The sequence below is a fragment of the Triticum urartu genome, chromosome 6A (genome assembly GCF_056163025.1).
Source record: "Triticum urartu cultivar PI428250 chromosome 6A, HENAU_Tu73, whole genome shotgun sequence".
Classification (NCBI taxonomy): Eukaryota; Viridiplantae; Streptophyta; class Magnoliopsida; order Poales; family Poaceae; genus Triticum; species Triticum urartu.
The window spans coordinates 457,251,498-457,263,837 of record NC_141878.1 but is presented as its reverse complement, the minus strand read 5'-3'; the positions used below and the strand labels follow the sequence as shown (position 1 = coordinate 457,263,837).

Here is a 12,340-nt window from a genome sequence, read left to right as displayed (position 1 = left end):
AAGAGGAGATGCCAAAGAGAAGGGCTCGATCATCACCCGGTGGATACAAATCATACGATCATGTGTCTTTGGGGAGTGGAGAAAAAAGTTGAGTATAAACTACACTCTGCAAGAAAAAAAGCGGGACCTCGCTAAGTTCTCCTGACACTAGTGGCGCCAACTAGATTCAGGAATAAACAACCCAGCACATACTCGATGAGACGATGACTCGATCACTCGAGTTTTTATTAGTATATCGTTTTACTGCATGCTTGTCAAACGGCCGCGGCGTCGAGAAGGCCCAGGTAACACTGTCAAAAAAATGATACACGGTGTATAAAACGGTGGGGTAAAAAGTGCTGGTGCAGATATCACCGCATCTGAAAGCCGAAGCAGAGATTACCTCAATCTCGAAAGGAAAAGGTTGCTCTGTCCACCGCTGTCGTTTTATTTTTGTTGCTTTCAAAAAGGAAACAAAGTGACGCAAAGTATATGTGCACAGGATCTTCTTTTCCCTGCCCGCTGCATCTGATCTGCCACCCCTAGCTTCAGTTGTAAGTAATGGTAAGAACAATATGAAAACAGCCAGGCGTAAAGAGGGAATTATTAGATGCTTTAAACGTAGAAGAATGAGCTACCGGGTGTCCAGACTTCATGCTCCAGCTTGCTTCAATAATTCAGATGCTGCACTTGCACACCTCGAAATTAATTAACCGCTGTAGCATTAGATTCCGGATGTTTTTCCGACCCTTGAAGGCTTGTAAACGTGTAGCTAGCTGCCCCTGTACGTACAGACGAGCCGATGGGGTCGAATCTGCCTAAGAATGTTAGGTGCTAGCAGAATATGTTCTTAATGACAAGTGTACTGGTAGAAGCAATATGTTCTAGTTAAGCCAAGTTACCGGCATGGGTCCGGCCGTCGGGGGATCTTCTCTCACAAGTAGCCTCACTATGTCTATCTTGTTAAGACAGTATGAAGACGTAAAACCACAACGATTGACAGGGAATAAAAACGCATCATGAAGTTGGCTGGAGAAGCATGTCGAGAGATGTTCCTTTCGACGTAGTACAAGATCGCCATCCCATCCCTGCTTTTGTTCTTTCCCATTTCAGTTCCTCCGCGGCAACAGAAAACAAGATCCATGAGTAGTACATGCACTGTAGAATATACACTTGAGCGAGCCCTCCGTCGACGATGACTGCGTTGTCAAGTCGAGGGGCCATGGCGGTGGCGTCTTTCTTTACCAAAGCCAACTTTGTACTGCTCCTACTACCAGCGCTAGTGCCGTGCCACGCCTTATCGGTACCCTACCGATCTTAAACGGTTCCACTATAGCCTGCCACTGCCATCTCCGCCCTTTAAAGTGCGCAGCCTGCCAGACTCGGCGGCCCTCTCCCAAAGCTAAAGAAACAAGGTAGTGTAGCCAGCCATCAAGTACACCGCAGTGCTGCACCGAGCGGCTCTAGGCTAGCGGAGTTGAGTGTCGTCAGACAGCCACCACCTTCCAGTTCCAGCCATGGCCACGGCGTCGGCGGCGCGGATAGTGCCGGTGCTGCTGGCCCTCGCGGCCCTCATCTGCGCGGCGGCGGAGGCGTCGCCAGCGAAGGTGCCGGCGATGTACGTGTTCGGGGACTCCACGGCCGACGTCGGCAGCAACAACTACCTGCCTGGCAGCGCGGTGCCGCGGGCCAACTTCCCGCACAACGGCGTCGACTTCCCCACCTCGCGCCCCACCGGCCGCTTCAGCAATGGCTTCAACGGCATCGACTTCTTAGGTACGTGTGTGTGCGCGCGCCCTGAAAAAATGTCCTCCGCCCTTCTCTGCATGTCTCTCTCGCAAGTCTGCATAGAACACTGTGGAGTAGCTTAGCTGCCGCTTACACCGGCTTGGAGTAGCTTACGGTGTCGGCTCCATGTCTGCATAGCTGCCCAACTGGTGAGCCAGGCGTTCGAGCTTCCCTTTCTGCGTCTCACGATATACATCGCCTCTGAAATTGGTGTGCGCTATCTGGCGGACAAGAGCTTGGATCGGCCGTTTCAGTTCATTGTGGACGACGAATCAAACGCGAAGCTGACGGGAAACAGAGGACTGAGAGGGTGCCAGCCGGAACTGAATCTGGTGCCTCCGTCCGTTCCTAGCATGTGTGATCGTGAGCAAGTTCATTATATGTGGGTTTTTTTTTGTCTAATTTGATCCGGTGGGGTGCTAACTCATTTTAACATGCAAGTAGAAAAAGGTTTCTTCCCGCTCAAAAAAGAAAGTAGAAAAAAGTTGAAGAACAAATGCTAGAGAGAAGTGGCCTGCACGTAATCATTGTGGCCGCGTCTCGCTTCCCGACGCGATGAAGAGAGCGTGGCAGCGTTCCGCAGTGCAGTGAAGGGACCGGTCTTTCTTTTCGAGAGTACTATCGTTTGGCGCGTACCACTGACGAGTTTGCACAGGGCGCATAAATGAGACAGTCTGAGTACACTGTATCGTTTTTTTTCTGCGGGTGGAGCATCTTTCGGTGTAGAGCGTGCACAAATTGCAGACATGCGTTTGTTTCAGTATTTGGCCTGTTTGGTTCAAGGATTCCCCCCCCCCCCCCCCTTTTAAAGTCTATTTGAGCTTTACAAAATGGGTGGCTAGATATGATACTTAACCAAGTCTTAGAAGAAAAAAGAAAAAGTTAAAAGAAAATTTTTACACGGATCTCCACCTAAACTCATGAATATAACATCGACTGAGACTTCGTTATATCTCAGTCGATTGAGGTTTAGCAATCCCGTTCCAAAATAACACTAAAAATTTTATGGATTGCTTTGCTGCACTGCAATTTCATTGGATTTTCGTAGCAAGAGGTATGACCTTCGAAACAAAAATTCTCAGGTTTTGCTATTTTTTAGGTACCTGAATTTTTTGTTGCGTCAGTCACTTTTTCTTCTTCCTTCATTTTTCCTGAGCGCACGCGTTGGGGAAGCTAGACCTTGCCAGAGTAGAATCAACCCCACTATCTATTTTAGGGGAAGCGACATCCCCATTATCTATCTAAGGGGTGGGGAGGGGGGTGCAGGGGATCACCAGAGTTGTTCACCGATGCCGCGGGGCTTAGAGGGATGGCTGGGGCAACGACTAGCACGACGGTGGGGAGAGTTCGAGGGAAGGACAAGGTGGCGACAGCCACTGGCCACGTGAGGCGGTGGCAAGCGGTTAGGGCTGGATCGAAGGGGGGCTGCACGAAGGAAGAACATGAACATGAACGGTTGGAGGAGGAATAAGGAGATCTGGCCGTTCATCCCTGATCCGACGGCCGGTAGTAAAAGTGATTGATGCAAATTTATTATCTGATGGATAGACGATCCCAATTATTTTCGAGTCAACAACTATGACAACCACTCAATCTCCATGAAAACTCTGATGTTCTGATCGATGGGGTACAATTTCTAAAGTAGCATGTGTTTGGTATACAACTGGTGACCAAAATTCTCTGTCGACCTTGGCAGCTCTGAACATGGGCTTCAAGCGCAGCCCCCCGCCGTTCCTCTCGGTGGCCAACAGAACCAACAGGCAGATCGCGCGAGGGCTGCTGGGAGCAAACTTCGCCTCCGCAGGATCAGGCGTTCTTGACACGACGGTAAGACGGTACCTAAAGTTCATTGTTTTCGAGGTAGCTCACCATTCGGCATGAATGGTAGACGCTACCCAAAGTTAGTGAACTTGCTGCGCTGTTAATTTACGCCTGCCCAGTAACGTTAGAGCCACGATTTCGTGCAGGGTGACTCCATCGTCTCGATGAGCAAGCAGGTCGAGCAGTTCGCCATTCTGCGATGCAACATCTCTGCGCGCATCGGCAAAGAGGCGGCCGACACCGTGCTGTCGAGGTCCCTGTTTGTCATCAGCACCGGCGGCAACGACATCTTCGCCTTCTTCTCGGCGAACAGCACGCCGACGGCCGCGCAGATGCAGCTGTTCACCGCCAACCTGGTTTCGCAGTACAAAAATCATGTGAAGGTATATATTTGTTTACCATACAATAATCATGTGAAGTTATTGCGATAAGATGTAAGATCTCACCGGAATGTACTGTATGGCAGGCTCTGTTCGGCCTCGGGGCGAGGAAGTTGGCCGTGATCGACGTCCCGCCGATCGGGTGCTGCCCCTACCCGAGAAGCCTGCACCCTCTCGGTGCCTGTATCGACGTCCTCAACGAGCTGACCCGTGGGCTCAACAAGGGCGTCAAGGACGCCATGCATGGCCTCAGCGTCAGCTTGGGTGGCCTCAAGTACTCCATCGGGAGCTCCCACGCCGTCGTGCAAAGCATCATGAAGCACCCCCAAAGACTAGGTACATTAACTTATAACAAATGTCTTTGTCAGGCCAAAAGTTCAGACTTCAATTCAGAATGGCGAGTTTGGTTTTTTGCAGGGTTCAAGGAGGTGACCATGGCGTGCTGCGGCTCCGGCAAGTTCAACGGCAAGTCGGGCTGCACGCCCAACGCCACGCTGTGCGACAACCGGCACGAGTACCTCTTCTGGGACCTGCTGCACCCGACGCACGCCACGTCCAAGCTCGCCGCCGCGGCCATCTACAACGGCTCGCTGCACTTCGCAGCGCCCATAAACTTCAGGCAGCTAGCGGAGGACCAGTGCTAGATAGACTGATAGAGCACGCACGGCCGCGTGCGCGGTCGTGTCTGCTGCGTTATTAGGTTTGCTTCACGTGTCTGTGATGGTGATGTTTGTGTGTAGGATATGTATGCACAGTGGTGTTCGTCTGTGGTTTCATTTGTGTATTGTTAGGTGGGTGCCTGGCGTAGTGTGGAACCTAAAGATCAAAATGGTACCATCTCTGTAATGCAGGTTAATTACTTCTCGAGGTTCGTATGTAGTACTGTATATCCGAATGAACTAAAATTTAATTAAATCTATTCTAGTATTTTTACGTCATTTGTTTTTCATCATTTTAAATCACTTTTGAGTTAGTATCGCCTCTATAAGGAAATTGATGTGCCTCCCACCAAAAACGCTACACTTATGTTTAAAACAAAACGGTACACTTACGTAAATTTTTATGGTATGTAAGCTTACGAGACCTCTTCTTCACCTAATCAACCCAGATCCGGCTTGCCTGCTCACTCCCCATGCTCTCATTCGTGCTCCCACTTCATCCTACGACTGTCTTTTTTCCTTTTTCCTTTCTAATCTAATCATCTCCCCCCTGATTTTAAGGGGATGGGGCCGGGCATTATTTTACTCCAATCAAATTAAGCCACGTACGCAGGAGCACGAATGGGCACACGCGCGGGAAGCAGGCAAGTCTCGTCCAATCAACCCCCCCTCCCCCCCACACACATTTAAGGGCGGGCCTTGCGCCAGAACTAATGCCCAATTAAGCATTGCCAAATCAGCACGTAACTCTCCTCACCACTTCACCTCAGGTAAGTGTAGCAAAACTCGCCTCCCACGGAGAAAAAAGAGAAATTGACGTGTAATCGAGAAACTCGTATCTTCAAGGATACGTCAAAGCTGGGCACATCAGTAACATAAAGGAAAGGAAAAGGTAAGCTGGCCAAGGCAAAACAATCTAAACCGTAACAACACCCTCACAAGCTGGGACAACTGAAAAATGGAAAACGGACTACTCGCTACATCTTCACCCATGTACAGGATTCCCTAATCTAATCAACCTCGCCACTCTCTCGTCATCGCCCTAGGGGTAGCACCACCGAAAACATCAAAAGTGTCCTCATATTTCTGGTCCGGATGCTCCACAAGACAAGCATCACAAGTGTCCTCATATCTCTGGTCAGCAACCCCTGGTCCTCCTTGCTGCTCCACCAGCTCACCACATGATCATCCATTGTTGGCATCCATCCTGGTTTGCCCCAGTGCGTGAGGATTACGGTCTAGACCTCACGAGCAAGCACATACTAGAGCAGGATGTGTTGAATACTTTCCTGCTCCTGGTCATAGAATGGGCATGCCGAGGGATGTGGCAAACCCTGATGAATTCACGTGTCCGTGGTCCAACATCATTTGCATCCAACCAACCAGCCAAAGACCTTACTGTTGGGGAACGCAGTAATTTCCAAAAAAATTCCTACGCACAGCAAGATCCATCTAAGTGATGCATAGCAACGAGAGGGAAGAGAGTTGTCCACGTACCCTCGTAGACCGTAAGCGGAAGCGTTATGACAACGCAGTTGATGTAGTCGTACGTCTTCACGATCCGACCGATCCTAGCACCGAAGGTACGGCACCTCCGCGATCTGCACCCGTTCAGCTCGGTGACGTCCCACGAACTCTAGATCCAGCTGAGGTCGAGGGAGAGTTTCTGTCGGATTTCGGGTTCCGACAGACCCTTAAGGTTCGAACTCTGGGGTGCACACGGAGATCTTTCCACTACTGACTCGTGCTTCTATGGCTCGCAAGAAATCTAGGCTGGAAAGAAGAACACACAGAGGACACGAGGTTTATACTGGTTCGGGCCACCGATGTGGTGTAATACCCTACTCCAGTGTGTGGTGTGGTGGATTGCCTCGGGGGCTGGTGATGAACAATACAGGGGGAAGAACGGCCTCACGAGAGGTGTTCTTGAGCTGGTGTGGTATGTTCTACTTGGTCCGGGTCCCCTTCCCTCTATGGTGGCTAGTCCTACTTATAGAGGCCCTGATCCTCTTCCCAAAATGTGAGCGGGAAGGGTGCCAACAATTGGCCATTTTGAAGGGGAACATCTAGTACAAGTTATCCTGACCAAAGGTGGTCTTCGGCTGCCAAAAGCACTGGTGATGACGCCGTCTTGGGCTCCACGATGACCTCCGTCCTGCCGCTTTGCTGGTCTTGGTCTCGTTTGCACCGGAATGGTAACCTTTGCCCGATGCCTTGGATTGTGCTTGTTCCCTTTGCACCGAAGGGGAAACAAGGACACTGCACAGGCCGGTGCCCGCCTGGCGCCCGCCTGATCTCGATCGTCATGGCTTGCGTCACGGGCTCCTCGCGAGGTGCCCCTGCCTTGATCTCTCCGCCTCCTCGCGAGCCTGCCTGATGAGGCTGCTCCTGAGGAAGCTTCCTGCCGTCCGCCCCGCAGGGCTTGGCCCCTCGCGAGGGTCTTGAGTTTGAGCTGATGAAGCTGGGCCGCACTGGGCCCCCACTCGAGCCACGCCGCAGGCGGCAGGCAGGCAAGTCTGGGGACCCCCGTTCCCAGAACGCCGACAGTTTGGTTAGCACGACAGCGTGATGACGGTGATGATGAAGTTACCGACGCAGGGCTTCGCCTAAGCTCTACAATGATATGACCGAGGTTGAAATCCATGGAGGGGGGCACCGCACATGGCTAAACAATCAGTTTGTGTGTCTATGGGGTGCCCCCTCCCCTGTATATAAAGGGGGAGGAGGAGAGGGCCGGCCTAGGAGGAGGCGCACCCAAGGGGGGGGCAATCCTACTCCAAGTAGGTTTGCCCCCCTTCCTATTACTACTAGGAGAAGGAGGTAGGAGGAGGAGAGGAGAAGGAAAGGAGGGGCCGGCCCCCCAAACCCTAAACCAATTCGGTTTGGGCGTAGGGGGGCGCGCCCCACCACTTGCCTGCTGCCCTCTTTCTCCACTAAGGCCCATTAAGGCTCATTGACTCCCCGGTGAATTCCTGTAACTCTCCGGTACTCCGAAAAATACCTGAATCACTCGGAACCTTTCCGATGTCCGAATATAGCCTTCCAATATATCGATCTTTACGTCTCGACCATTTCGAGACTCCTCGTCATGTCCGTGATCTCATCCGGGACTCCGAACAACCTTCGGTACATCAAATCACATAACTCATAATACAAATCATCATCGAACATTAAGCGTGCTGACCCTACGGGTTCGAGAACTATGTAGACATGACTGAGACTCATCTCCGGTCAATAACCAATAGCGGAACCTGGATGCTCATATTGGTTCCTACATATTCTACGAAAATATTTATCATTCAAACCGCATAACAACATACGTTGTTCCCTTTGTCATCGGCATGTTACTTGCCCCAGATTCGATCGTTGGTATCATCATACCTAGTTCAATCTCGTCACCGGCAAGTCTCTTTACTCGTTCTGTAATGCATCATCCCGTAACTAACTCATTAGTCACATTGCTTGCAAGGCTCATAGTGATGTGCATTACCGAGAGGGCCCAGAGATACCTCTCCAACAATCAAAGTGATAAATCCTAATCTCGATCTATGCCAACTCAACAAACACCATTGGAGACACCTATAGAGCATCTTTATAATCACCCAATTACGTTGTGACGTTTGATAGCACACTAAGTGTTCCTCCGATATTCGGGAGTTGCATAATCTCATAGTCATAGAAACATGTATAAGTCATGAAGAAAGCAATAGCAATAAACTGAACGATCATAGTGCTAAGATAACAGATGGGTCTAGTCCATCACATCATTCTCTAATGATGTGATCCCGTTCATCAAATGAAAACACATGTCTATGGCTAGGAAACTTAACCATCTTTGATTAACGAGCTAGTCTAGTAGAGGCATACTAGGGACACTCTGTTTGTCTATGTATTCACACATGTACTAAGTTTCCGGTTAATACAATTCTAGCATGAATAATAAACATTTATCATGATATAAGGAAATATAAATAACAACTTTATTATTGCCTCTAGGGCATATTTCCTTCACTTACAAGTCATCGGCGCGCGAGACCGCCAGATCTTCCGCGCTCTAGGGCATTGCATGCACCCACCAAAAAATGTCTAGTGTGCCGAGAAGCACTCGTCCTTCTCCCATGCTCAGATGCAACTACCCTTGGTGTAGGGATCAATTGTACACCCTCCAACACATGTCCTTTAAGAGGAAGGAACTCATGAAGGTCCACCGCCTATATGTTTCGGTTCATGTCCTCCCACCCGTTTGAAATATGTCCTAGAGGCAATAATAAACATTAGTATTATTTATTTCAACGTTTGTAATTAATTATTTTCTCTGCTATAATTGCGACTGGTTCTTGAGTCTGCTTATTAATGAGATTCAGGGAAACACCCATTTGCATGTTGGAATAATAAACACCAAATAGGTTTTAGTCTGGCTGTCGGTGTCAAAACCGGCAGATCTCGGGTAGGGGGTCTCAAGCTGTGTGTCATGGATCGATGGGTAACAGGAGACAAGGGACACGATGTTTACCCAGGTCCGGGTCCTCTTAATGGAGGTAATACCCTACTTCCTGCTTGATGATCTTGATGAATATAGAGATTACAAGAGTTGATCTACCTCAAGATCATATGTTGTGGTCTAAAACCTAAGGGTATGATGAGTAATATCATAATGATCTAGCCCCCCCCTATCGAATAGCCCGACATCGGCTTATATAATGTACTAGAGGCCTAGGATAACAAGAGTCCTAGTCGAATACGTCGGTAGAGAGGAGTCCTTGTCTTGATCACCAAGTCTTGTGGAATCTTCCTCGTGCATACATCGGCTGTCCGAACTGGCCCATGAATAAACGGCCATGGGGGTCCACGTCCCAATCCAACTGATCAGGAGACGACGTGGTGAGTACCCCCTAGTCCAGGACACCGTAAGTAGCCCCCTAAACCGGTCTTCAAGTTGGGGACGCTCCTCGATTCTTCCGAACTGTTCTTCATCTTCGGTCGTCGGCCTTCAAAACTGGTTCAACAAATCTTTCTCATCTTCGATCTTGAGGATCGCCGAAGTGAATCCAAAGAGTTTACACGTCGGGTATCCGAGGAGCCCCTTTAAGTTCTCGGCCTTTATCAATGCCTTGTTATTTTTTACACCACACCTCTAGTTTGAAGTTGTTCCCGTGCGGCGGTGTCCTCTTGCATCCGAGCCCCAACGTCAGACTGCATTCAAGGTATCCTTTGTAGCCGAGCACCAACGCCGGACTGTATCCGAGCTCCAACGCCGAACTGTATCCGAGCTCCAATGCCAGACTATATCCGAGGTGTCATAGATCACATTGGCTTGAAGAAGTTTGAAGGAGGTTAGCCGAGCTTAATGCCGGAAATGCCCTCTATAGAGCCATCCACTTGCATCCGAGCTTTATGCCGCACTGCTTCCGAGGTGATGCACCACCTCGGGCTTGGGCTGATTGTTTGCGGATTTTATTTCCGATTGATGCAATTTCTTTACTGACAAGATATATAGCCAATAGCCCTCAAGGTGTGTGTCGGCCAAAAATCTGAGATGCACCTAAAGGAAAACATAAAACCGCTGATCCCAGTAGCCCCTGAGACTGAAGTCGATTCAAAAAATCGGCCTGAGGATCAACTCCTAGCTCTGGAGCATACTTAGGAATAGAAACATGGTGCAATATATTAGAGGAAATAGTGATCAGCAGACGGGCCCTTGAGAGAGGGTCTTGAGAAGTCGCTGTAATATAGTAGCTTGATGCCGGATAGGTTCCAGATGGTGCCTATTGTTGTCCAAAGACGCGTTTGCCCATAACTCGGTCAAGCCGAACACTTGAGCACTTTAAATTTTCTGCATTGAATAGGCAATGCAGTAGCCCATGCTACCTCTTGAGCACTGCGTTGGTTTTCCCCTAAGAGGAAGGGATGATGTAGTAAAGTAGCGTAAGTATTTCCCTCAGTTTTTGAGAACCAATGTATCAATACAGTAGGAGGCTACGCGCAAGTCCCTCGTACCTGCACAAAACAAATAAATCCTCGCAACCAACACAAATAGGGGTTGTCAATCCCTATGAGGCCACTTACGAGAGTGAGATCTGATAAATATGATAAAGATAATATATTTGGTATTTTTATGATAAAGATGCAAAGTAAAATAAAGGCAAAGTAAATAGCAAAGTAGTAGGAGAACAATATGATGAAGATAGACCCGGGGGCCATAGGTTTCACTAGTGGCTTCTCTCGAGAGCATAAGTATTCTACGGTGGGTGAACAAATTACTGTTGAGCAATTGACAGAATTGAGCATAATTATGAGAATATCTAGGCATGATCATGTATATAGGCATCACGTCCGAGACAAGTAGACCGACTCCTGCCTGCATCTACTACTATTACTCCACTCATCGACCGCTATCCAGCATGCATCTAGAGTATTAAGTTAAAAACAGAGTAACGCCTTAAGCAAGATGACATGATGTAGAGGGATAAACTCATGCAATATGAAGAAAACCCCATCTTGTTATCCTCGATGGCAACAATACAATACGTGCCTTGCTGCCCTTACTGTCACCGGGAAAGGACATCGCAAGATTGAACCCAAAGCTAAGCACTTCTCCCATTGCAAGAAAGATCAATCTAGTAGGCCAAACCAAACTGATAATTCGGAGAGACTTGCAAAGATAACCAATCATACATAAAAGAATTTAGAGAAGATTCAAATATTATTCATAGATATACTTGATCATAAACCCACAATTCATCGGTCTCAACAAACACACCGCAAAAAGAAGATTACATCGAATAGATCTCCACAAGAGAGGGGGAGAACATTGTATTGAGATCCAAAAAGAGAGAAGAAGCCATCTACCTACTAACTATGGACCCGTAGGTCTAAGATAAGCTACTCACACTTCATCGGAGAGGCTATGGTGTTGATGTAGAAGCCCTCCGTGATCGATGCCCCCTCCGGCGGAGCTCCGGAATAGGCCCCAAGATGGGATCTCGTGGATACAGAAAGTTACGAGGTGGAATTAGGGTTTTGGCTCCTGTTTTGATCGTTTGGGGGTACATGGATATATATAGGAGGAAGAAGTACGTCGGTGGAGCAACAGGGGGCCCACGAGGGTGGGGGCGCACCTGGTAGGGTAGGGCGCGCCCCCCTACCTCGTGGCCTCCTGTTACGTGCCTTGGCGTAGGGTCCAAGTCTCCTGAGTTGTATTCGATGAGAAAATCACGTTCCCGAAGGTTTCATTCCGTTTGGACTCCGTTTGATATTCCTTTTCTTCGAAACCCTAAAACAGGCAAAAAAAGCAATTCTGGGCTGGGCCTCCGGTTAATAGGTTAGTCCCAAAAATAATATAAAAGTGGATAATAAAGCCCAATAATGTTCAAAACAGTAGATAATATAGCATGGAGCAATAAAAAAATTATAGATACGTTGGAGACGTATCAAGAATCCCCAAGCTTAATTCCTGCTCGTCCTAGAGTAGGTAAATGATAAAAACAGAATTTTTGATGCGGAGTGCTACTTGGCATAATTTTAATCTAATTCTTCTTAATCGTGGTATGAATATTCAGATCCGAAAGATTCAAGAAAAAGTTCATATTGACATAAAAATAATAATACTTCAAGCATACTAACTAAGCAATTATGTCTTCTCAAAATAACATGGCCAAAGAAAGTTATCCCTACAAAATCATATAGTCTGGCTATGCTCCATCTTCACCACAC

At 48.4% G+C, this 12,340-nt stretch overlaps 1 protein-coding gene across 1 annotated transcript; it reads left to right on the top strand.

The window, feature by feature from the left end:
- The first annotated feature begins 1,308 nt into the window (after positions 1-1,308).
- LOC125514055 (GDSL esterase/lipase At5g55050) lies at positions 1,309-4,906 on the top strand. Its single transcript, XM_048679306.2, has 5 exons — positions 1,309-1,755; positions 3,464-3,594; positions 3,735-3,971; positions 4,055-4,304; positions 4,386-4,906. The coding sequence occupies exons 1-5, from the start codon at positions 1,497-1,499 to the stop codon at positions 4,610-4,612; spliced, it is 1,104 nt and encodes a 367-aa protein (XP_048535263.1). The 5' UTR covers positions 1,309-1,496; the 3' UTR covers positions 4,613-4,906.
- Positions 4,907-12,340: the final 7,434 nt, after the last annotated feature.